This window comes from Coccinella septempunctata, chromosome 7 (assembly GCF_907165205.1).
Source record: "Coccinella septempunctata chromosome 7, icCocSept1.1, whole genome shotgun sequence".
Lineage (NCBI taxonomy): Eukaryota > Metazoa > Arthropoda > Insecta > Coleoptera > Coccinellidae > Coccinella > Coccinella septempunctata.
This window is the reverse complement of record NC_058195.1, coordinates 20,765,481-20,793,381: the sequence shown is the minus strand read 5'-3', so window position 1 is coordinate 20,793,381 and position 27,901 is coordinate 20,765,481. Positions and strand designations below refer to the sequence as shown.

The 27,901-nt window shown below is 34.3% G+C and overlaps 2 protein-coding genes across 3 annotated transcripts in view; both read left to right on the top strand.

Annotated features, from left to right (window-relative positions):
* The window catches only part of LOC123318072 (TBC1 domain family member 16), a 443,130-nt gene that overhangs the window by 91,650 nt on the left and 323,579 nt on the right, over positions 1-27,901 (top strand). The window lies entirely within an intron of this gene.
* On the top strand, positions 390-27,817 carry LOC123317618. The gene is made up of 3 exons (XM_044904223.1): positions 390-1,835; positions 27,234-27,573; positions 27,669-27,817. The coding sequence occupies exons 1-3, from the start codon at positions 390-392 to the stop codon at positions 27,815-27,817; spliced, it is 1,935 nt and encodes a 644-aa protein (XP_044760158.1).

The window sequence follows — 27,901 nt, the reverse complement described above, 5'->3', positions numbered from 1 at the left end:
ATTGTCTCCTCGGCCACGCCGCACATCCTGCATTTGGTGGTCTCTATGTCCTGATGTAAAATGTGCTTGATGTATACTCGAGTCTTAACAACCTGATCCTGGATCGCCAGAACTGCGCCCTCAGTTTCCGGAAACAGGTACCCAGACGTTAGGTAGGTGTTCGACATCTTTATATCAACGTCTGCCTGTTTAAGGCTAGCATAGAACCTGCCGTGTATGGTTTTATTCTGCCAAGTTGTTCTCATCCTTACTAAGGCATCTTCTACTTCAGGTTCCTCTGAACGTGACAAATTCAGGACTGTGAAATTTTTATCCCCATCAACTATCGTTCTGTAGAAAGGTAAGTTCTTATTTCTGAATATAAAAAATATAAAATATATTTAACTCTGATGCGTGCTTACTACCAAGTCACTGAAGGAGAGACACATAAGAGTAATTATCGCGCAGAACTTCAATTGCGATGGCATGAATCTTACCCGGATAAACCGTTCACGTCCCAACACCTAGCAGCCCAAATTGCTAACATAAAAACACGTCGACTCATTTCACCTGACGAACTAGAGCTCATGAAAACAGATTTTGTACAAGCTGGACGAAACAGAAGAACTGACTCAGTCCGAAGATCAATTAACAGACGAAGCAACATTCAACTGCGCCTGAATGAACAATCAGATCCCGAAGGGCAACAGATACAAGAAGACGAAGAACTGAATGGAGAGATAACACTCATGTACCAGGAAATTAATTTAAGATATGAAGGAATGTCAATGGAGGGGAGGCCACAGATAACGAGACTAAAGATTGATGCTGAAGCCAAAAGAGTAGTCCGAAAAGTTAACGAAGCACTCTCAAGCATCCTTGATTCCGCAGGAACGTTGGAAGACCTATGCCACAAAATCTATTGCGCAGCCAGAGTTGTCACCGAGATACAAAATCAAAATCAAACTGCAACTGCGCCCAATAGACCGGACCGTGAACAAAGAGCACCCTGGGAAACTAGACTGAATAGAAAGATCGACTATTTCCGAAAGGAAATAGGAGTATTGCATACATTCCTCAACAGTGAGACCCCAAGTCGAAAGGTAATGAAGAAAACGAGAAAATATGCCAGAAGAGTGAAGATTAAACTCACTGATCCTCAGCACCGACAGAAAATCACCGTTCATACTGAAATGCTGAAACAAAAAATAGCAGCACTGGGCAACAGGATCCGAAGATATCATCAGAGAACATTGAGGTATAAACAAAACAACCTTTTCGCTAACAATCAACGGCTATTCTTCCGACAAATAGAGACAGAGGATACAAAACAGCAAAAGGAGACACCAACCGAAGAGAGAATGACGGCATTCTGGAAAGACATTTGGTCACAAAGCGTAGAACACGATAATGGAGCGCGGTGGATCGATACCGAAATCCGAAACTCTTCGGGCTACACAGCAATGCCAGAAATTAATATCTCAGAGTCAGATTTAATTGCAGTCTTCAAGAGAATGAGGAACTGGACAGCACCAGGTATAGATGGCATTCACAACTACTGGTGGAAGACCTTCACTAGTTGCCACAAAAAACTTGCAAATCTACTTCAAAGCACTTTGAAGAATCCTCAAGAAATCCCCTCATATTTTACTAAAGGACTGACGCACATGATTCCAAAGAAGGGCGACCTCACACAACCAAAGAACTACAGGCCCATAACGTGTCTTCCATCAGCATACAAAATACTAACATCTATCATCAGTCAGAAACTATACTCCCATATTAAAAGAAATAACATCTTAGCCTGGGAACAAAATGGGTGCAAGCATAAAGCTAGAGGAAGTAAAGAACTGCTGGTAATTGACAACGTCGTCACTAAGCAAGCCAGAAAACGACTAAAGAACATATCTATGAGTTGGATCGATTACCAAAGAGCTTATGACTCTATGCCCCATTCCTGGTTGATCAAAATTTTGGATATCTATAAAGTTGATCAACATGTATATATATATATATATATATATATATATATATATATATATATATATATATATATATATATATATATATATATATATATATCGTACAATTAGAATAAGGGGTTATGGGAATGGATGAAAAATTTTTCTGATCTTCTCTTTTATTCCATCAGTCGACTTATTCTAATTGTACGATATATATATATATATTGGGAGTTAAATTACTTTGAGTATATATATATATATATATATATATATATATATATATATATATATATATATATATATATATATATATATATATATATATATATATATATATATATATGAACCCGTAGTGCGCTGCTACCTCCGTTAAGTTCATTGGGCGACCTGACCTCCGGGTGAAGCAGTTATATAATTGGAATAATTTTTGTTTATATATGTAGAGGGGAAGGTAAATAACAGGGGTACCTAAAGAGGGGAAAAGATTTTTATCGACAAATTTTTCTTCAAACGAATCAGACCTTACTACCTCCGCATATATTTCTTATTAGTAGTGCGCTCTCACCTCCCGCTACGTTGCCAGATTTTAGGAGGACAGAAAGTAAGACAGCTCGAATTCTACTCATATATAGAATACAGCTGCTCTTCCGATTCATTCACACATATTGAAACCTGTAAATAGTTCGAGAACGATACTACTATTGATAAACTTCATACGCTGATAATTGATTGATAAGGTTCGTGATCTCGGTGTGAATGAATTTGGACAGTTTTGAATAAATATGCTTATGTCTACGATACTTCGTCCGATAGGGGAGTTTATTACCATATAGGTCCCAAAATGAATGATGCATGAAAATGAAATTTTTCGTGACATATAAGATTAATTCAAAAGACAATTTTACCGAATTTGTTCTGGTATGAAATAGTAGTCTAATTTTTGGGCATTATATTCACGACATCAGGAACTCCATATAAATGTTTTTCCCGAATAAATCGATAAAGATATACGTTTTACTTTCAGCTTCTATACTTCATTCCCTTTCATTTTAGCACTGGATTGGTCATGAAAATTGGATACCTTTCACTCTGTATGATACGAAAATGTTGGGTTAAGACGCTTGTCGAAACATATTTGAGTTTTAAATCAGTGCTACGTAGTCCGTTCTACGTGAGTCTCTCAGTAATTACGTATTTCATCACAATGTCAAATCACTTTGGAAAATATGGAGTCGAAAATATGTAACGAACATAATTGACGTTCATACAAACTGATTGAAGACATACCAAATCTATTTATTTATATGGAAAATACAAGTGATCAGTAGCTTGAGGAGAGTTACTGTTGTTTATCTTCTTTGGCTGGAGGTTGAAGACGTTACATCAGTTGTAGAATTCAAAAAAATCAACCCGAAGATGAAATGCATTTGATGCAGTGTTAGCATTGAGTTGAATAATCAAAGGTGGTAGGGAATGGGTATCTCTTGCAGAAATGAACGGATAATTACAAGAATGTTGAATTCTTCAACAAAAATCATCTTGCGTGAATGGTAGTCAAAATAATTAGAAGAAGTTTGAAGCAAGAGGAGCTTCACCTCACAAAACAACTGGCTCGTATTCATGTCTGTTTATTTTCAATACATTGATATAATGATAATAATTATACAGGGTGTGGCGTAATGAATGGATAATATGGATCCTGGAGGTAGAGGACTCTATGGCGCTTCAGATAAATATATTTTTCGTTTGGTAAAAGTGCCTTGGTTTTCGAGATATAATTATATAAATAATAATAATAACTGGATATTGACATTTTTCATCATAGCGCATCAAAAGAAACTCCTTGATTTAATGGCATTTCTTAATTGCTCGAGGAGTCTTTTGCGATTTTTCAGTACACAGGGTGTTTCACAAGTAAACGGACAAACGAAAACCGTGAATAGAGGGCATTGAGCTGAGTTCAAAAACACCTCATATGTGTGTCTTGGGCATTCCGTTTCCGATATACAGAGGAGTTTATTCAAATTTCCCGAATTTTCGTTCAGCTATAACTCCAAATAATTTAGTTGTATTCGGCTAAAAACTCATTATCCGCTTAAGCTTGTAAGTTTCAATAAAACAGAACATTAAAAGTTGACGAACACAGCACCGGACTCATTGAGGCTATATTCAAACTTAAACTCATGCAAAACACTCTGTTTGTAGTTTTTTTCGTCATAATTTTCAATTTTTCAGGTATCTGCATTTATTTTCTCAAAATCAATGAAAGTTTGGTATGCTTTATCAGTGGATAATTTTTAATGAATAATTGTTTGGTGGTGAAATGCCTCTAGAAAAAACCAGCGCAGCATATTGACTTTTACTTCACAATAATTAATGGTATGAATATGATCGCCAATCAGATGTGGAAATCTAAAAATGGAATTGGAAATGTTCAACTGAATTTTTTCGTTTTTGATATTTTAGCATATCTGGTTATTCAGATAAATCATTCACAGTGATAATAAGCTTTATTATTGATAATGAACAAAAATAGCAATAAAAAACTACGCTATCATGAAAATAATAATTATAACTTGATATCTTCCGAATGAATCGCTTTTTATGGACAACGTGGACCTGAAGTAATTTTCCGAATTGATTTTCACCTCATTTGGTCTTTTAGTGAAGGTAATGATTGGCACTTCGAATAAGTATGATAAATGCACTTTCGAGTTCTTCACTTATTCCGTTATATTCATTATTGGATCTATGGAAATCTATGGATTGGTCTGGTCTTATTACAATTTGTTATTGAAACATTGATGATATTCATGCACTAGCAAAAGTATTTATCAGTATTTCAGGTCATTTCATTAGAAGGGTAGGACCCCAACATTGGACTGCTAGATCTCCAGATCTGACACCCCGCGATTTCTTTCTTTGTTTTCATTCACACAACTAGTTGTCCAAAGAAAAATAGATTAATTCTGAAGATCAAGTTTTAATATTTAGTTTGAAGATAGCGTAGTTTTTCCATCCATATTTGTGCATTATCAATTTTGAAACATTTTATCATTGTGAATGACTATTTTGAAGACCGAATATGGTATAATTGTTGAACACATTCATTTCATTTCTTTGAAAAAAAAATCAATTAAGAATTTCTATTTTTCATGAAGTGCTCTATTCCTTGAAGGCGTCTGACCAAAACAATTACTTCTAAAACATGATCAACAGGTGGCGCAACCCAAAAATCAATTCATTTTGAGACAATAATAATGCAGATAACAAAAAAGTTTAAATTATGATTAAAAAACTACATACACGTTGTTTTTATGAGTTTGAAGTTAAGTAAAGCCTCACTGAGCCCGGTCCTGATTTTTGTCGAATTTAAATGCTCTGTTTCAATGAAATTAACAACTCAAGGCTAAATATAAATTTTCAGTCGACTTGATAGAGAATTTCAGGACTTATAGCCGAACGGAAATTCGAGAAATTTCAAAAAACACTGAAGAAACCTATATATAGGGTGCCCCAAAACTATTGAAACAAACGTCACACCACGATAGAGTAGATCAAATACTATCGAATGACACCAACATTAGTTGAGCGAAAATGTACGGTTTCTGAGAAAACCTAACCTAACGTTGCCGATTTTCGAACTATTTTTTCAATCACAAGGCAAATTTGTGATTAAGGATAGCGTTTTTACCCCATATTATCACCCCTGTTTAATCTGAGTATTGAAAATCATGTAGAAAAAACAATTGTTTCAATTAACATCAACTTAGGTCGAGACTTAGTTTATGGTTATGAAATAAAACACCCCTTACCTGGAATCAATGGAAGAGCGGCTTTCCACTGAACAAGGGGTGATTATTTTTAAGATGTTAACTACACAAAATTGAAGGCCCCCTTAAGGGCAAAAATGGTGGATTCGGCCCGTCGCGCGAAGGACAGGTCTTTGATGTTTTTCCATATTTTCTGGGGAGAAAATTTAAATGAAAATCTGTTAAATTTAACGAATAAATCTATTGCAGAAATTTGAATACAAGCACGTATTTGGTCGATAACGACCACAATAAAAATCTCAATTTCTTTCACACATGCAAAGTGCGCAAAGCAATAATCATTAAAATTTCATCGATAAAAATCTTGGATTAAAAAATTCTCTTTTCTCAATTTCACAACAACAATAAAAATATGATCAAAAATCAGATGAATTTTAGAGGAGCTTTCAGGACTCTGGACAAACAAAAATTGGAACCTTCTACCTTTTTCTGCGACCAGCGACCGTCGTTCGCCTGGGGTTGCTGGTGAACTTTTCGATCACCAGACTTTCCTCGCACAGTACGGCGAATTCTTTACACTCAACCGCACTTCCCGCACTTTTCCGTCGTCAACGATTAACGCTATTCGTTTCGACTCTATCCAAAATTCCTAAAATCCTATATCCGATCTATATCACAAATAAAAGCAATTATTACGCCCTGACTGACTTTAACCACGGTACTAAATCTCTTACACTATTCCCCGAATAGCTTGTACCCGTCTCCCTTTTTGAGACCTAACTCCGAAAAAAAAATACTTCTAAATTTCTCGGACTGCCGAACTTACTTTCGGACTTCCAAATCTACTCTATTAGAATCCCGGATTCTACTTCCGTCTTCCCGACGTATATTTTCTTCGACCAACTTCCCACTGACTCCCTTCCCTATTTTGGTTCCTTTTTATCATTCCCCTTCTTAGACCAAAAACCCAAATTTCCTCTCCACCTCTCGTGGGTGTATCCAGAATTATTCTACGACGCGCTAACCTTGCATTTTTCTGAACTAATTGAATTAGCCGGTTAAAACTCAAGAGCCTGCTAATTCTTACAACGCCGAATCAATTATCTTCGAATATTGAATTGATATATAAGCTCTTATGGGCGAGTTATTATCTAAACTAAACCGTTTTCCTTTTAACTTAAAATCAGCCTCAAGTCCGACATGAAACTCTACTTCTTCGATACTTATCTTCTTACTGGAAAAATATCATTCATACGCTTGTCATCGAAACCTTTATTTTCAATTATCTTGAACGTTGAGAGCCCGAGAAAGAATTTCCTAGCCCAATATTCTACCAGCATATATATCTCTTCAATATTCCTATTTATTACAGTTATCGATTAACTACTTAAAATAATTTCAATTAGGGGAGATAAAACAATAATCTTAATTCAATATAATTTAGAATCGATATCCTTCTTCACAAACTGGCCCTGTTATTAAGAAAAATAGTTCGAAAATCGGGAACTTTAGGTGTTTTAATAAAATTCTGATTATTTTGGAAACGGTACGTTTTCGTTGAACTAATGTTGGTGTCATTCGATAATATTTGGTTTACTCTATCGTGGTGTGACGTTTGATTCACTAGTTTTGGGACACCCTGTATATGGGGTGATTTTGAACTCCGCGCAATGCCCTCAATTCACGGTTTTCATTTGTCTGTTTACTCGTGAAACACCCTGTATACTCCTTGTACTCTGAAAATTTTGAAACAAATGCCTCACCCTCATATGAAAATTCAAATTCTTCTTGTTGTGAGAAACGTTCATCCAGAGACTCTGGTTCATCCCCCCGACCCTGGTTACATTGCCCGTTGAAAATGAAATCGGCATCTGTTTACTGCAAAACACGTGTTAATGCTGATACGAAGGGTTCAAACTTCTCTACCTGATTCGAGCTTTTTAGGAACGAATTGCTCAAGATGAGTTCGAGTAACATTTCGTTTTGCGTGTTATATTGGATAAAATTGAATTTATGCCATGGACGATTCGAGAATTATTGATGTCCAGAATGCTCTAGAATGATGAAAATTTTCAGATTTCATTGAAACTCTTGCGAAAACTGTCTCGTATATTGTCAAGTTTAGATTTTAATTCATTCAGAACTTTGAAGTTCGACAAATAACGATGTAAATAATTCAATATTATATTTGCCTCAAGACTCGAAACTTTTCGAGAAACGATTTATTTAATTATTTGATGACGAATAAATCAATTATGTGTGTTGATATTATATTCTCATTCATTGAAGAATATTTAGAATAATGAAGTTCAACAAATGATACGAACAAGATACTTATTCAATTAACCTCATGATCCGAAACATTTCAGAATTTATTTCGTGTTTAGATAATCCGCTGCATATCGTTGTTCACAATACGACTGTCAATTTAAGACCAATTATAGAACGATTTAATTAATAGATCAATAGCTTTCGAAAATGTTGGTCAGTCTATGACTGACAACTCATTTTGTCAAATGACGGATTTCAGTATCAGACTGCTATATTAGTATGATGAGAGTTCAAAAAAATTTGTATGGACTACAGAATTCAGATGGTTGATATTCCGTGTCGCTAACAGTCAATCACATTTCCTTCAGCGTAGTTGTTGTTTTGAAGAAAAAGTAGTAGATTCTCCCAAAATCCGAAACTCTACATGTATAGCAGTTGTTCAGTTCGGGATTAAAGTTTGTCCTAGATTGATTTTGACATTTCAGTTCAGTTCTGTCAGATCAATCTAGGATCATCTTAAATCTCGGCCTAATCCTGAAGTGATCAACCGGGCCTTATAGTAATAGCAACGTAGCATTCATTAAGTCGGTATATTATTGGAATAATACTAATTTTTTATAGTGGAGAATAGTGGATTCTCCTCGGTAGTTATTCACGAAATTCATTTTATTATGTTTTTTTAAGGTGAATCGGCCCGAAATCTTGGATCCCCCCGACCTGCTAGTTTCGTATACTTCTATTACAATAGCATAAAAACTCAAATTTCAACATTTTCACAGAAATTTTTTAATTTAAGGGAGAGACACATTGAAAAAATCGATAGCAATTTACCGCCTAAACTACGAGCTTGCCGAAGTTGAAACTGGTAACAATCTACTCAGTGCTTCTGTAAAAAAAATTAAAACCTGTGAACTCGTCATCGCCTTCCAAAGGCTGTATTTTAGAAGGGCTGTCGATTTGGAAAAAAATTTATAGGAACTACCCCCGCTTATTTTCATTAAGGAATCATCTCCCTTAGTTCTTCGCATTTGTTCACAGATATCCTGTATATAGATATATTTTATCTATGTACCTACTTATTTTGGATAGTAGAAGTTTAGTTTCGAAGACCAAAACAAAAATGTCAATTGCACCTGATTTGTTGATTATAAGAATCATTTATTTTGAATAATAAAACAGCATGCGAAAATACTTAAATTAACTTTTGTCTTTCTCCTTTCATCATGCCTCCATCATAGTGTCCGCTGTTCATCATAGCTTTTGGGAATTTACCAACCAATCATCTGTATATCAATCATATGTATCCGAGTATGTATTTATATTATTAACTTCATTTTGTAGATTCATCATGTCTTGACAAAAACATGGTTGCAATTTCAAAATATGTTGACTCGAGGCCTTCTAAAGACTTCAATTTTGTTTAATTTTTCCCTTACATCCTTTATGATCTATCGAAAAATGAAATCTGTTTTGAATAATTCTTCATAAAATCTCACTTGTTTCGATATAATTGGTAATTTTCTTTATGATACATCACTAAAAAATTCAAACCAGAGAGATGGTACAAGTTCTTTAAATTTTCGGGAAAATCCAATATTTAAACATAATCTATAATAAAATAGATGCTTCTGAGCAAAGGATTCCTCAAAATCATTTAGCAATCCGATTCAAGAAAAATATATAGAGCGTTCCATTTGAAATAATACACAATGGTCCAACATTGGGTTCAGCCGACGTTCATTTCTTTTATATTGTAAAATTTATCGCATTTTTTCTCTCGATTCTGAAATAATTTGAATTAATCTGAAAATGTTCGGAATCGCTTATTCTCATTGAATATTCATCACTATCTATTACGGTAGTGCCGATCCTAGCAGGTATGCAGCGCTTGTCCGGCACGCGGTCGCCCAAATAAAAGGGATGGCCTCAGACAGCCACCTTCATTTGTCAGTCAGTGTCAATTATTGAGTATTACTTTCTAACTCCAATTATCCAAATTTTGAATGAGACGACGAAAAATATTAAATGAAACTGAATTTTTCAATCTTGTCAAATCGAATATTCCTTGTTCCCTTTCACCGAAAAAAAGAAAAACAAAAGAATGCTTGCTTCAGAAGAACGTGATGTAAAGATCGAACAAACCACCATCTGAGAGCAATTATCGTTATCGATAGGGACTCGAGATAGGAATGTCTAGGGTTTGTAAAAATTACCAGATTTTGAAATAGAATCGCGTGGTCGTAAAAACAAAAACGGCTAGGGTTCAATTATGATGCTTCCTACAGTTACTGCATGCGTGTACTTAAAAATGTAAATTGCATTTTTATTGTGTAGATTAGATAACATAAAAATCTGTAGAGAAGATGTCGGAGGGCAGGGACATCATCATCCAAATGGGAGATTATAGATTCTCATTTACAGGGTGTTTTTAAAGTTTGAGTGGAGTGGAAATTAAAACAACTCTATCTCCTGAACGGAATCGCCTATTCATCCGAAATTTGGAATGGAGATAGTTTCCATGAGGTTCCAGAAAACTGCAATCAATATCATTCTATTTGCAGGACAGTAAATTTGGACAGTCGTTGTCGTTAAAATTTCGCGAAATCACCCAATGAATTTCATGATTTCTCGATATCTGCGTAAACTATAAAATTTATTTATTCAATTTCTTGATAGTGACAATAAGTTTTTTCTCGTGTTGATATTTAACATTCTATTCTTCTCATACCGAAATGAATTTTTAATCTTTACGAATTTAATCAATTAAATATACATTATTGATTGTTTATTCCAATTTTCATTTGATCCAATACAAAAAAAAATCAAAGGTGCGGTGCGTTCTATAAAATAACATCAAATAAAATCATCTCTGCAACCAAAGATGTAGGAACAATTAATTCTTTAATGCAATTCATTAAGATATAAAATTCACTTCATCATGGGATGAAAACGATCACTTTATATTTTATTTTTACCAATTAAATTACTTAAAAATAAATAATTGTTGAAGAACCATCCTCGAGTTACTCTTCAGAAAACTGATCTAAGTAGTCGATCAAATGAAAACTAAAATTAACATTCAATAGTGATTCAATTGATTAAATCCATAAAAATTCAAAATTCACTTCGTTATGAGATCAATAGGATGTTGAATATCGACACGATAGAAAAAATTATTGTCGCTATCAAGACGAAAAATCTGTTTCTGGAACCTCATAGAAGCTATCTTCATATCAAATTTCGGATGAATATCTCCGTTCAGGAGATAGAGTGGTTTCAATTTCCATTTAAATTTGAAAAACACCCTGTAAATCAGAATCTAGAACTCTTAGATACTACATGTGGGGGTTCTTCGTAATCCTCGAGGTGTTCTCTATCTCACATTAAAATGTTTTTCATCTTATCTGGGACACCGTATATATGTAAAAAAAAGTATATTTTTTGTCTTTGGAGCGGGCGGAGCGGCACATAAGGAATTCGGCACGCCTTAGGATCGGCCTGTACTTCTGAATATTCTTTTCCAAAAAGTATTCTCCTTTCTCTGAACAGCTCATTTTTTTATATGCAATGTAACATTTCTGATTATTCGTTATTCTAATAGGAAGTATTATCTATATAAATAATTTTCATAGAAAGAATCAATATTATTATGGTTTTATTGTGTTATTGTTATTATTATTATTATTATTATTAAATAATAATAATAATAATAATAATAATTATGGTTTTATTTCAGGTAGGTAATGAATTATTTCGCCAAATTCAGAATTATAGAGATATATTGAATTGATGTGACTGATACTGGATGAAGATCCACAATTGAACTCAAAATAGATAATACGATTTGACAAAATTAGTTTTGAACCACGACACAATAACATCTTCAGGTGGGTGAAGGTAAGCTCAGTTTACCCAGTAGTGGAATTAATAGTATTCCAAATCTTGCTTATGACCATGAAGGTCTTTCGACTAGGTTCGGCCTTCCAAGTGAAGATTCTTCTGTTCTTCAGTTGTTTGAGGAACCCTCATGTTGGGGAATCATCTCCCATAGATATATCAGTGGTTATTCATTAGAAAATAGGAAAAAGAAATTCAAAAATTTCTCACACTTCATTGAAAATTCGTCAATATTTCCTATCAGTGGTTATCAAACCGGCCGAAACAAGGCAACATTTGGCCCGATAAAATCATGCAGAAACCAGAGACGGAATAGCTTGAAATATCTCCAATTGTACAAATTCGTGATTCGTGTTGGCGTAGATTCAGGGTTTTTAGCCCAATATGTATTTTAACAAGTGTTTGAAACAATGAATAATTTTTCTCCTGTTGTGTTATCTTGCAGGTAGTTGTACATTCTTAACAAAAACCTATCTGGTATCATCCATTTAAGCCGTTTCCCTACATAGAGCATTACGCTCTTGTGAGTGATACACTTTTTGTAGTGCTATCGATGTTGATATAAATGAATATCGAAAGTTCGAGCTGAAAGAAAGTTCTTCATAGTATATATAGATATATTTTACCTCTAGGTGTACGTAGAAAAGCTCCTTCCTGTTATTCTATGTTCTAAGAACATTACTGATTTATTCGTTATTCTAATGAGTGGTATTATCTATATAGATCATTTTCATAAAAAGAATCACTATTATGTACGAGATTCAAATCGATTTGTTTTCAAGTAAGTAATTAAATCGCCAAATTCAGAATTATGGTGTTAGCTTGAGATGAAAGAAGTTCAACGGATGCATAGATACACACGATGAAATGTATACAGTCATAATCCCATTCGAGAGAGCTAAGATTGGTTTTCTTTCACGTGATTCTTTCCCCTACAAAAGAATGCGATAACAATTGTTGAGATATGCCGCCTGGATTGCAATTATGGAGGAGATAGCGCGCTGCGCCTCTATTTACTTAATTCCTCCGTATACTGATATTCCGCCTGTCTACATCTGCTTGTACGGTACAACGTTGCCATTTTCGGAGGTGCTAACCAGCAAAGAGTCCCGCAGAGCAATTCTTCTATATACAGCTCGGCACACTAGCGCCAGTGATATACACTCGAACTAAAAGATTGTTCAGTACATAAACGGGGTGCGTTGTGACCTCAAAACGATTTTTTGATATGTTGATCCCTGAAGCCTCCTGAATCTAACAAGCTAAAAAACAAGGCAAAACGATGTCACCTCCGAAATCGGAGGTGACATCGATATATATGAGGTGAGAGCGTTAAACGAGTTACTATTTTGGAGGTGGTATTAACACTTTATAACTATATATATATATATATATATATATATATATATATATATATACATACATATATGTATATGTGGGTGGCCATTTGAAAACGAAACAGACGAGATTACAGACAAAATAAATTTTTTCGATAGAAATGCTCGGACAGGTCGATTTCTGTTTCGAGGGGGACAACTTAAGATGTAGGTTACGGACGCATAGCGCTTCAACCCTTGCTACTACAACCCTCACCCCCAATTTTTGAATAGGGAAGATGGGGTGAGTGATACCTCATTTGAAAGGTATTTTTATACTGATTTCAGCACAGTAATTGTTTTTTCATTTTATGCATTAGTTATCGAAATATTCTCAACTAAGTATTTGAAAATGAAGTGGTGTTTTCATGGCACTTGTAGTGTTTTTTTGTGAAAAATCGACATTTTGAGCTTCAAAACAACCATGACTGTGGCTTCCTTCCTCCAATCCACTGACATAGAAATCTTCAATCAAGATGTCGAACAAACAAAGCGTATTGCGAAGGAGCTCAGTCTTGCTGAAACTCAATCTAAATTATCTTCGATATAATTTGCAGTATTTCCAATAACATGCGGTAACACTTGATCGATAGAAATCTCCAAAAAGTCCAAATACGTACATATTTCTAATCAGTAAGCCAACTTAATGATCTGTTCGTAATAAATAAAAAATTATCGATTCTCATTTTCTTGAAAAAGTTATGAATTCAATAATCAACACAATGAAAACATTATTGAAGCCAACTGAGAAAACACTTCATAATTAAGTCGGAAATCGTTTCACGAATTGGAACTGGAATATTTCTTTGGCATCATTAATGATTTGATTTTCTTACCTGGTAATCTGATTAGAGATATGTACGTATTTGGACTTTTTGGAGATTTCTATCGATCAAGTGTTACCGCATGTTATTGGAAATACTGCAAATTATATCGAAGATAATTTAGATTGAGTTTCAGCAAGATTGAGCTCCTTCGCACTACGCTTTGTTTGTTTGACATCTTGATTAAAGATTTCCACGTCAGTGGATTGGAGGAAGGAAGCCACAGTCATGGTTGTTTTGAAGCTCAAAATGTCGATTTTTCACAAAAAAACACTACAAGTGCCATGAAAACACTGTGTGTGATTACTGTGCTGAAATCAGTATAAATAGTTATTTTTGTATCTAGTGCGCGAAATGCTACTTTGGTGATCGAGAACTGATTTTTTTTAACGAGGCGCAGCCGAGTTAAAAAATATAGTCGAGATCACCAAAGTATTTCGCGCATGAGATGCAAACAGAATTTTTTCTACAAACGTCGAAAATATTATTCTGAAATAAGTAACATGCTTAGCATAATATGAAAAATGGTATTGAACTGGCTTAAACTGTTTTTCCAAATCAAGTAATCACTGTAACTATGGAAATAAAATGTCATTTGTTGACAATAATTATTTCAAAGTGACAATTCTTGATAATTATTTTGGAGTGACTTTTTATTCGCGTCAATTTCGTGCGTGATATTTATAACTGCAAAATAATGAAAATTTCGAGCGACGATGAAGTAAGCAGTACCCCACCTAACTTGACAGATGCGGCCAATTCAGTAATTTCAAATCTATTACCGGAGAAATCGAGGCGCCAGTATGAAAATGCATATCAGCAATTTAAAGAATGGTGTGAAGCAAATAAAGCCAGAAAAATATCCGAAAATGTGCTGTTGGCATATTTTGCAAAGAAGTCTACGAAGCTGAAGTCTTCCACGTTATGGGCAATATATTCTATGTTGAAAGCAACACTCAATGTTAAAGAAAACGTGGATTTTAAGAAATTTACCAAGTTGGTTCCATATTTGAAAAAATTGTCAGTTGGAAACCATCCTAAGAAATCTAAGGTATTGACTAGAGAAGAAGTTGAACAATTCATAAGAGAGGCAGATGGAGAAACCTATTTGTTGGTTAAGGTAGATTTTTGATGATTGTTTTATGTGTTTTTTAAATTACTGATTTCCTTTTAGATTGTTTTAATACTGGGTATTTCGGGTGCTTGCCGCCGTGGGGAACTCACTAAAATGACGGTCGATGACATAGAAGATAAAAATTCCATTTCGATTGTTAAATTACCCGATACAAAAACGAATATACAACGAATTTTTACAGTTTCAAATTCAGATTATATTGACATTTACCGAAAATATGCGGCTCTTCGTCCAAGTTATGCTACCAGTCGCCGATTGTTTCTGAAGTATCAAAATAAAAGATGTTTCAACCAAGTTGTTGGAATAAATAGTATTGGAAAGATGCCTAGCTTAATAGCAAAACACCTAAAATTACTCAATCCTGATGCTTACACGGGCCATTGTTTTCGGAGAACATCAGCCACACTCCTTGCTAATACGGGGGCCGATATATGTGTTTTGAAGCGACATGGAGGATGGAAATCTTCGACTGTGGCCGAAGGATACGTGGAAGATTCTATCAACAATAAAATTCAAATATCAAATAAAATTTTAGACTGTGAAATTTCAGGATCAAGTCTGAAGGCTGGCACCTCTACGGCAGTTGCTTGCAAATCAAAAATGGATAGTCTTCCAACTCCCAAAACTACTATATCACGAGCTGAATCTGAGTTATCTGGTTTAGGAATAAATATTGGTTCGTGCACTGGCTGCACCATTAATGTTAACATTGTAAATAATAAATAAAATTAGATAGTGTTAAATTTTCTCACTATTTGAAAGCCTTAATTCTTGTTATACATTAATAAATAAATGATTTCTTGGATTTTTGCTTGATTGAGGAACATAAAGGTTAAGATATAAAAATCCCATATAGTTTACATGCAGTGTGAGAAGTAAGTATTTCGCACACTTCTTCGCGCACGGTGTCATGGTAACGAAGGAAAATGAAAAAAAGGGTCACTTCGCATATTGTTGTGAATGCGCGAACCTTGTCATTTTTTGACGTTTGTAGAAAAATACCTTTCCAATGAGGTATCACTCACCCCATCTTCCCTATTCAAAAATTGAGGGTGAGGGTTGTAGTAGCAAGGGTTGAAGCGCTATGCGTCCGTAACCTACATCTTAAGTTGTCCCCCTCGAAACAGAAATCGACCTGTCCGAGCATTTCTTTCGAAAAAATTTATTTCGTCTGTAATCTCGTCTGTTTCGTTTTCAAATGGCCACCCTGTATATATATAGAAGTTTCAATATTAAATAGTCTTTAAAATTATTGAATTAGAACACAAAGAAAAATTAATTGTATGTCAATGTCAAAAAATAATATTTAATTAGAGTCAAATATTTCACGCAAAAAACAACTTCAAGAAAAGATCGTTGAAATCACAGTTGTAATAAAAAAAATTTTTTGTAAATTGTTTGAACATTGATGTCCCAAAAACTTTATTTATTTATTTATTTTAAATTTATCGACGCGAAATGATTATGGCCTTGCGGAACTTCTTTAAATAACCTCAAATTCAGTAAGTCATCAAGGGTTAATATTAAACTGAAAATGTAAATTATTGTATTTCCAGAAGCCCTGAAGAAAAATTGAATTAAATTCGAAAGCTTGGCATAGAATGAAGAGTTTTTCTTAAATTCTCCCTACAAAAGTAGTCGTATATATATATATATATATATATATATATATATATATATATATATATATATATATATATATATATATATATATATATATATATATATATATATATATATATATATATATATGTATGTAAATCGTCAAGTTTGGGGACATTTTTAAGGTGGCTTTTTTTTCGTATACATTACTATACATTCGTATATATGACCTATTGGACCGGAGAAAACCAGAAAAAAAACATTTTTTCAAGTTTGGGGTCATCCTTATATTTGATTTTTTTTCTGATATTGTGGTATACATATGTGTTATTCCGTGAATGGAGTCAGAAAAATCACAAACAATGAAAAATCAATCGTTATTAAACGTCAATATTTGCTTAAATTCTGTTGATTCATTATTTCAGGATCTTCACGGTCTGTTTGCACAAAGTGTTCAATTCACTCGTGTGATGATATGTGTTCAATTTATTGAAATGGAAATTTCATAGATTTTTTTGGTATCTGAAAACACTTGAGTAATAAACAGAGTCTATTGAGTCTGATTGTATGGGCTATTACATATATACAGGTTGAATGTATGTTATGAATTTTCATTGAACTGATTTAAATCAAGAATGATATGGAATAGTTATTTCAATCATTACTGAAAAAAAATAACTGAACATATTTTTTAGAGAATTTTCTAATGGAATCAATGAATCTGTGAAAATTATATAAAGCATCAAGAACTTTAGACGCAGAATATTCAAAATATCACATGATATTTCATTTCGCCGAATTACTCAAAATACAAGATGGTAGTTGATCAGTGGGCGTATCTTATCTACTGAGTAGAGAATAGTAAATCCCGGATAGCATGCTTGACACCGGATTACAGCACTTCAACTCATCCATCTACTATGACTGAAATCTATGGCAGAAATATTGATTAAGATCATTTCAATTCGTGAGAATTTGAATATTCGAACCGACAAACTGGTTATTATATGCAGCAAGTTAAATGAATATTTCAGTATTTCATTGCTGAAAAAAGTCCATAGTGCAAATGCTGCATCTATAAAAAAAGATTGAAAGGGAAAGAAACCAACATCTGTAATATCAACACACAAAGAGTCCACAATAATCTATTCAAGTTAAGAAGTTATATCGTTTCTTCAAATTACAATATAAATCATACTTACAAACTGACCTGTCAAGTATATTGAAAAACATGAATTGAACAATGAAATCAAAGTATCAATATGTCGAATCATCAACACTAATAATAGAAAACTTCTAATATTAATATCAATTTGATGCTGATTGATTATTTTTCATCCTTCAGTAGTAATAGAAGACTGCAGCAAAACGAAAGCAAATAAACCGGGTTCTCGATAGAGCTTCCCGCTGCGATACCTAATAATTTCCAAAAAGTTCCTGTCGAAAAACCTTCAGTCGGGCTTATTATGGGAAACTGAAATATCAAATTATTCAATAAAATTTACTGCAGCCAATCGTTCTGTTGTTGAAATACTGTATTTTTACAGGTAACAATATTTTTATTGTTACCATAACAAAAAGTTCTCAAAACATCACGATTCTCATAAGTAGGTATGAATATGTTATAAATATAGGAAGATCGAAGGGCCGCCACTGACGCCCGATATAAATTAATTCATGTTACACGGAATATATCGAATGAGTCGATAAAATTCATTGAACCTTTTTTTCCATCGTTGAGGAACATTTGGAATATTACTGACCCCAAACTTACCATACCATAACAAAAAGGTTCCAAACTTTACTATTTTCATGAGTATAAATGATGTATGTTATGAATTTTCATGAACGATATGGAATAGTCGTTTCAATTATTACTGAAAAAAAATAACTGAACATATTTTTTAGAGAATTTTCTAATGGAATCAATGAATCTGTGAGAATTATATAAAGCATCAAAAAGTTTAGACGCAGAATATTCGAAATATCACATGATATTTCATTTCGCCGAATAACTCAAAATACAAGATGATAGTTGGTCAGTGGGCGTACGTTATCTACTGAGTAAAGAACAGTAAATCCCGGATAGCATGCTTGCCACCGGATTACAGCACTTCAACTTATCTACTATGACTGAAATCTATGGCAGAAATATTGATTGAGATCGAGATCATTTCAATTCGTGAGAATTTGAATATTCGAACCGACAAACTGGTTATTATATGCAGCAAGTTGAATGGATATTTCAGTAGTTCATTGCTGAAAAAAGTCCATAGTACTAATGCTGCATCTATAAAAAAAGATTGAAAGGGAAAGAAACCAACATCTTTAATATCCACACACAATGTTAAGTTATATCGTTTCTTCAAATTACAATATAACTCATACTTACAAACTGACCTGTCAAGTATATTGAAAATCATTAATTGAACAATGAAATCACAGTATCAATATGTCAAATCATAAACACTAATAATAGAAAACTTCTAATAATAATATCAATTCGATGCTGATTGATTAATATTTTTCATCCTTCAGTAGTAATAGAAGACTGCAGCAAAACGAAAGCAAATAAACCTGGTTCTCGATAGAGCTTCCCGCTGCGATACCTAATAATTTTCAAAAAGTTCCTGTCGAAAAACCTTCAGTCGGGCTAATTATGGGAAACTGAAATATCAAATTATTCAATAAAATTTACTGCAGCCAATCGTTCTGTTGTTAAAATACTGTATTTTTTCAGGTAACAATATTTTTATTGTTACCATAACAAAAAGTTTTCAAAACATTACGATTCTCATAAGTAGGTATGAATATGTTATAAATATAGGAAGATCGAAGGGCCGCCAACTGGATAATCTCAACTATGAATTGATGTTCAATTCTTTCTCTTAGTCTCTACATACAACACATTTACTTAATACTTTTGAATGTAGATTGTAGATCCCTATAAATTCAATAAAAAAAACTAATTATATGGACACATTTCAATTAAACTCATTGAATCCACCCGTTCTATTGTTGAGATACCTACTCTGAAGATAATATTGTCCTCATGATCATCATACTGTAACATAAAGCATAAAGGTTCCTAACTTCACGAGGGGCATACGTATATAACATTAACAACGATATATTTTAACTGGCAGAATCATTGAAATTTTCTACATCTCCTCCACCGGTTGGAAAAGTGTTGCTACGTAAAAGATCTCAACCCTAATTAGCCATTTTTTTCATTAATTACGTGTTTCAAACGATTTGAATATAAATCCAATCCATAGGGTGGGATATCCATCCATCTAAAGCGATCAGGAATTTTTGATGACAATTATTGACTCAATATGTATTACCAGATTGCGGAAAGGTTGTAGAATATTTGTGGGAGAAAACTTCTGAAATCAGAATTTCCGTACTTAACTGAATACAGACAAAGTATTCCCCCCTTTTCATGAACTGACCCCGAACTGAACAAATTTCGGATATACAAGCTCATCAACTCCCGAAAATTCTAGAATATTCTTCCTCGTTCGCTGCTGTGTATGAAATTAACGAATGAGATATATCCACATAGCAACAGCCGTAGGAATTACCTGATGACGAAATTCGCCAACTTTTACCTATTCAAAATATCCCAATATTGAGCAGGAAATCTTCTATAACAATGATATGAAACTCAAATGAGACTTTGAAACTCAATAGCAAGAAAGGAATATTTCGTACTTTTGATATTTCTATAGACGCAAAACTTCGGTGGGTATATACAGGATGATTTCTGGCCAATGACCCATTGAAAGGGGATAATAGAGGACAATATGAGGAATCAGAAATGGACACTCAATCATATTTTATGCCTACTAGTTTCTGAGATACTGGGTGTTTCCTGAAAATCATTATATTGAATCCCCGACAGTTTCGAATCTGCTGATTTTGATATTTGGTAAAATTTTATCTTTGAGACAATCAAAAACAGAAATCAATAAGAAAAACAGGACCGTACAAGATCATAAACTTTTTACGTTCTAGTAGTAAAACATCCCTCTGTATATGATTCAAAAAATTTTAATTATCAATTTCGTAGACATGAAAAAAAGTTATGGAAATCAATGATCAACCTGAATAGCACAAATTTTCTGTTTATAGTAGAGCCATCTGGAGAACAAAATATCTCGATTTTTTTTTACAAATTTCGAAATAATCGACTGATTTCAATAATATTTAAAACTATGTTTTCGAAGTATTTCGATATTAAAGACTGATGATTTTGAGCCCTAGTTTTGATGATCAGATATCAAAAACACCACTCCGTATGATTCACAGTTTTATCATCAACATATTCGGAAAAGGAGAAAAAATACTTCTGAAAGAATTATTTCCCATCATTCAGAGTATCCAAATCGGTGGATAAGTGGGGGAAGTCCTAGAAGAAGGCCAGCACCATCTCCTGATTTGATCCCTTTGGATAATTTTTATAGGGTCATCAGAAAAAATTTATCTATCCGAAAAAATTCAATACTAGAACTGAATTATTTCAGAGATTTGATGAAGTATGTGCTGATCTTCGGTATAACCCTCGAATGTTACGAAAATCAGTTTTTTATGTATAGAAAAAAGTTGAAAAATGCATGGTTATTCAAAGCAGCTTACTGATGAATTTTCATGAATAAGTTATCATATTTCCTATGTGTTCGTTAGAAGTTCAATTCAAATATGAATTGTTGTTAAATTGTGCTAATTGAATACATTGTTGCCGAATCATTTCTTCTCGTCTTCACGAATATGTTAGTTTCGAATTCATCATTGATTTCTATAGCATTTTTTCTTGTCTTCACGAAACTGACAGAAAAAAAGTCTTCGCGTACAGAGTTATGTTTTGATACATGGGCGTAAAATGTTTATAATAGAGTACGGTCCTTCTTAAGAGAATTTTGGCAAGAAAATTGCAGAAAGTATGCAACTGAACAGTGAATTCTACTGAAAGTACGTATGTAACTGCAGAGAATTCACGGTGCATGAATTCACTAGTAATTATCTAGAGACTGTTGTAAACGGGCTTTAAAGACAAAAATATTCAATAATTTGAAAATTATAGAGGTTTGAATATACTATGATGGTCAGAAAACACCAAGTATCTCAGAAATTGGATGTTTGAGTGCCTATTTCTGACGCCTCATATGATTCCCTATTACCACCTGCCCGATGTGTCATTGGTCAGAAATTACCCTGTATACTTAGATACATTGGATCTTTTCGTATTTTATACAGAGAGGTTAAAAAGATTCACCTTTTTTTCCGAAATATTTGTGTCGACTTGAGTATTTCGATCGTGCCGAAAGTGTATATCAAATGAAGTCAAAGTTCCTGAAAAGAACTGTTTTTAATATTTTTCATAACTGATCCATGAAAAGTGATTGAAAACTTATAAATCGTTCAGATTTTTCGGAAATAAATTTGGTAATTCAATGACTGGTAATACAGCAGGGAAGTGATTGCTCTATATTTTTGGGGACACCTTCGGCGAATGACAAATCTTGTCAAAGGTCTACAACAGAAGGAGAATTTTAGACTCAAGTATATACTATAAATGAACCATTTTCGGGTAGAATACATTTCACAAATGAATTTTATTTCTGGACGTAAGACATGAAGTTTATTTTTGAAGAAAAAGAATATTTTTTTACGATGAGGCCTAATTAATATATATCATTGAACTAATGAGTTCAATGAAATATACAGGGTGTTTCAGAATGAGGTTCCGTGAATTCGAGATCCTATTCCTCAGATGATTTGATGCTACAAAGACGCTATGGATATTGTTTCTGAAATACAGGGTGTTCAAATACAAAAAATTGTAAAATCAGAAGTTATCTTCAATGTCGGAGTACATGAGATGAGTAATTGCAGAATTTCATAGCGATCTGATGAAATTGCTTTTATTTTTAACTCAGAGAGTATTTATTTTAGGTGAAAAACTCAAGATACCATTCTGACTGTGGATTATTGGATAATTACGAGAATAACTTCGAATTTGAAAAAAAGCATTGTCGTACCATTTTTTACTGAATTTATTCGGAAAGAAGTCTGTACGGACTCCTCTGGGGAATATAAGAAATAGTTTGAAATTTGAAAAAATGTATTTTAATGCGTACTCATAACCTACCAAAACTCAAATGAAAACAGTGTACGGTTTTGAAAATATTTCCGAAAAACCAATTTTTGTTTTGAATTTCAAGAGCCTGTATTTCAGGAACAATGCACAAGAAACCCATAGTCCATGGTATCTTTGTATCATAAAATCATCTGAAGAATAAGATACCGAATTTACAGAACCTTATTCTCATCTTGAAAATTCATTTAATGAATTGAGTGTTTGGGCCCTATAATCATGGACTCCAAATGTATATGTTTAAAATGAGTTTCTATTCAGTGAGGATGAATTAAAGTCTCAAATGCGTTTCTCTGCTGAATATTAAACTTTAATTTACAAAAATACAAAGCAGTACCTATTGTCGATATAGCCGTCAAATATCAAAGAAACAACATTTTCAGCCTTCAATCCAGATTTCTTAGATCGATAACGGAATTCCATGAATTCAATTTGATTTTCACAATTATGACAAAAAACGCGGACTTCAAACATAAAAACTCTCAGATCACGTAATAGGAAAAATTATACCAGAGAAACGCTGAAACATGCGATATTTTCTTTACATGTATAAATCGTAATATTTGAGGACGTTTTTCGTTATGGTATGGCCAGTTTGGGTCAAAAATATTTCAGTCAGAAACAGGTTTTATTTCTGGAGAATAAGAGCATTCACAATGAGGCCGTCATGTTAATCTCTACGTCGTGTTATGACTATAATTATTCGAAATATATTTGTGTTTTTCAATATATTATAAAATATGTTGCTAAATATGGTGAAAGTATTTATTATATTCAATTGATTCATTGTGGAAACCTTGAATCTTGGTCTACAAATTTTTATGTGTGTGAATCGTAAAGTTTGAGGTCGTTTTTCGTTTCGGCCAGTTTGGGGATTTTATTCATTAAATGATGGAAATACCTCTGGTAAATTCTGCACCAATTCCTCAGGAGCAAATCAATTGGAACAATTGTCGCCCGGCAATGAGAGAACAATGAAACATCTACATATTTCAGATAGTAATTAGATGTGTCATGTACCCTGATTCTAGTATATTTCACCCTCAATTGTCGATAACTGACGAATCAGCGAAATTTTCAGAGAACAAATAATTTTTGTTATGGTAATATTAAGTTAACCATGTAAACCATCATAATATGAATTTCTTGAAGTGGATATAGGATGAATTTCTTCACGAACCCTATCAATCTGATTTCGTGCATTATTATTGATCATTAAATCATTATTGGTCATTGAACTTTACTGCACTTCATAACTTTTTCTGTTGTGTAAGTTGTGAGGTTTGAGCTTGTTTTTAGTTATTTTATGAACAGTTTGGGGATAAAAACATTTCGAAGACTCTTTCAGTTTGGTCGTTTAAGAAAGTCATTTAACTGTACAAAATTGTTCAACAGATTCACTTTGTAGAATAATTCGAAAGAATACGGTAACAATACTCTCAGGAGAGATGCACACATTTTTTTGAATCACGTCCCCAAACTAACCATCTAAACAATTTCTGAAAAAGTTTGGGGTCAGGTCTCCAAACTAACCAACTCCCAGGAGAAAAGTTTGAGGGCCGACCCCAAAGTTGACAAATGTCTCCAAACTGACCATTTAGCGACTGAAAAGTACCCCAGACTTGACGATTTACATATATATATATATATATATATATATATATATATATATATATATATATATATATATATATATATATATATATATATATATATATATATATATATATATATATATATATATATATATATATATATATATATATATATATACAACAGAGCATCGAGTACAAAATCTTATTTTGCTGAGTAAGTCCGAAAAAGTTAATAAAATTCTCAAGCGCGTCGACTCTGCCATTATGCATATTTTTATCCCAGCCTGTGGTGTACTCCGGTATATTGAAATCACCTGTAATTATCAACTGATCGTCTCCATACAAATACAGCTTGCTGTACAGTTTTTGCACAGGTACTACTGCATATAAAGTGCAGCTTACTGTACAGTTTGTGCACAGTGACTACTGTATATAAAATACAGCTTGCTGTACAGTTTTTGCACAGTGACCAAACTGCATATAAAATAAAGCTAGCTGTACAGTTTTTGCACGTAACTTCCGCATTTGAAATGCAGCTTGCTGTACAGTGATTGCAATACCATCGCTATTTTTAAAGTGCAGCTGTGGCTGTATATCAACTGCAGTTTGTACTGTACAGTAACTGCACAGTCCACCGGGGCATATACGGTCCTTTTTGGTACAGTTACTGCATGACCTTCACTGCAGTCAAGTGAAGCAACGATGTGCAGTTTTTGTACAGTGACTGGATCTCAGTGTTCGCTAGGATGGACCTATTTTGGCTTTCCTTTGTTGTATACCTATATGACACCTCTCTGGTCAGTCGGCCTTGGGGTTGTCCAGCAAGGTTCTGACGTTCAATGCTGCAATAGCTATGTACTTTTCATTGGTGGTTTTTCGATTATTCACTCGCTCAGGCACCCTACCCCGTAGATCCGAATGAGACCTAATTTTCACACTGCGACAGCTGCAAGAGAAGGCTCGTGAACAACAATCAAGGATCTATACAGCCTACATCGATTTAAGTAAGGCTTTCGACTCGGTGGATCGAAGAGCGCTGTGGAAAATTATGGGACGCCTTGGAGTACCCGAAAATTTCGTAGCAGTGTGTAAAAGCTTTCATACCAACAACACCGCTAATACAGCATAATGGCTCTACAACCAATCATTTCTTAACCAACTCTGGAATAAAACAAGGCTGCGTGTTAGCGCCTTTATCTTTCAATATTTTTGCCATAGCTGTCTCGATAATTGCTGACATGAGTATGTCTGTAAGAGGTGTTGGAATAAGATTCAGATTTGATGGAGGCCTATTTAACCTGATGCGCCTCAGACCAAAAACCTATTCAAAGTTTATCACGGAACTTCAATATGCAGACGACTGCGCACTTAGAACTAGCAGCCCAGAGGATCTACAGATAATGCTGAACACTTGTAAACATATATACGAAGCTTTAGGCCTCAGACTCAATATCGGCAAAACCAAAATACTGGTAAGTCCGCCAGATAGACTTCGAACACATATCAGCCTAGAGAATGAAACTCTAGAACAGGTCGAGAAGTTCAAATATTTGGGAAGCTTCATAAATACTAGGGCTAACCTAGACACGGAAATACACACAAGCGAAAGCTGGACGCCCTACAGGCGACATATTGAACAGCTTGAACAAACGCAACAACGTCATCTAAGACAAATAATGCACATCAGATGGCTCCACAAATTTTCGAATGCCGAAGTCTTGAAACGCGCGAGTTGTACAACAATTGAGACTCAAGTAAGGAGGGCCCGACTCAGATGAAGCGGCCACAATCTGAGGATGCAAGACACAAGACTCCCCAAAATAGCTCTGTATGGCGAATTTACAGAGGGAGCCCGAAAACCAGGAGGGCAGTATGAGCGGTTTAAGGATATACTACATCAATCCCTAAAATTAGTTAATGCCAATCATAACTGGGAACAACTAGCGTTGCACAGGTCACAGTGGAGGTCTTTGGTACACAGATGTGATGGAGACTCGAGAAGGATACAGCGGCGGCCAGATCTGGTTAGTGACTATCCATGCCCTGAGTGTGGAAGGATCTGCAGGTCACGGTTGGGTCTCTTCAGTCACAGGAGGGCACACAGTCGCAACTAGCACAAAGAAATTACAAGTCTGTTCGCACCTTGAAATTTTTTTTTGTCTTTTTGTAGATTTATTTCCGGTAACGGGATACAACAATGAATGAATGAATGAATGACCTATGTAATAATAAATTCTTGAATGTGTCAACATCGATAAGAGTTGCTCCGTCACTTTCTACACTTTAAATAAAATCTATTGAAGTTGAGTGCAGAAATTGTTACCTGAAATTGACAACATTCGACGGTTCATCATAGTGGGTGATTTTCCGCATCTATAAGAAGAACAGCTACCTGGAAAACACAGTTTTGTTTATTCTAAATTCCTTTTATTATCAATCATTCACGAAGACAGTGGCGAAAAAACATACCAATTAGATAAGAATATACCGAAATCTGCTCGGTCTCAATTCGCTGAGGGGTTCCACACACTAGAATGACGGAAACTGAAATAACTCTGCGAAGTTTGCATGATGAGATCATAAGGAATAGAGAGGAGTTGAAGCTCATTATTCAAGCAAGTGGAGCAAATGTAATACTGGAGGTTGAGGCTCTATAGAGGAAGGTTACCATACTGGAGAGTGAGAATACTGAACTCAGGAGAATATTGCAAGAGTTAGAAGTTGATGTTGGGAAACATAATTTCGTTATACATGGTTCAGATCTGTCGGAACACGGAATTATAAGCACCCAATCGATATCAGAAGAGATTAATAAACTTTTGGAATTGGACCTTGTTGATTCTGATTTCAACGATGTGTATCGACTAGGAAATACCAAATATTGCCCTATTGAAGTTGAACTAACGTCTTATCGTACGAAAAATAGAATTTTTCAAAATTTAAAGAAGCTAAAGGGAAAGAAGGTATTCATCACGCATGATGAGACCAAAAAGCAACGTGAGGATTACAATATCTTATAACGCTCAGAGCACAGAATAGCAACATTGTCGAATTAGGGGTAACAAAATCTATATTGAGAATACTCCTTATAGTTTGTCTGAACTCGAGAGAGCTCAAGAATACGCTCCAAAACGCCCGAGTAGTGCCCCAACTACCCCAAGTATCGAGGGTGATCAGTGACAAGCGGCATCACATAGGCAAGAAGACCCGCAGAACAGACCGCAGCAATCAAGAAAAGTGATTCCTGTTGAGATTGAATTGCCGGTGCCAGGGAGGACTCCGAAGACTATTCAGTGGGAAGGTCAGGAAGACCGGACAAAATTGG

Excerpts from the sequence above, each read along its gene's own strand:
- LOC123317618 (XM_044904223.1), top strand. The coding sequence starts at position 390 with ATGCGTGCTTACTACCAAGTCACTGAAGGAGAGACACATAAGAGTAAT. Across the intron at positions 1,836-27,233 it reads GAGGAAGTAAAGAACTGCTG|AGGAAGGTTACCATACTGGA; the intron begins GTAATTGACAAC and ends GAGGCTCTATAG. Across the intron at positions 27,574-27,668 it reads TGATGAGACCAAAAAGCAAC|TTTGTCTGAACTCGAGAGAG; the intron begins GTGAGGATTACA and ends TACTCCTTATAG.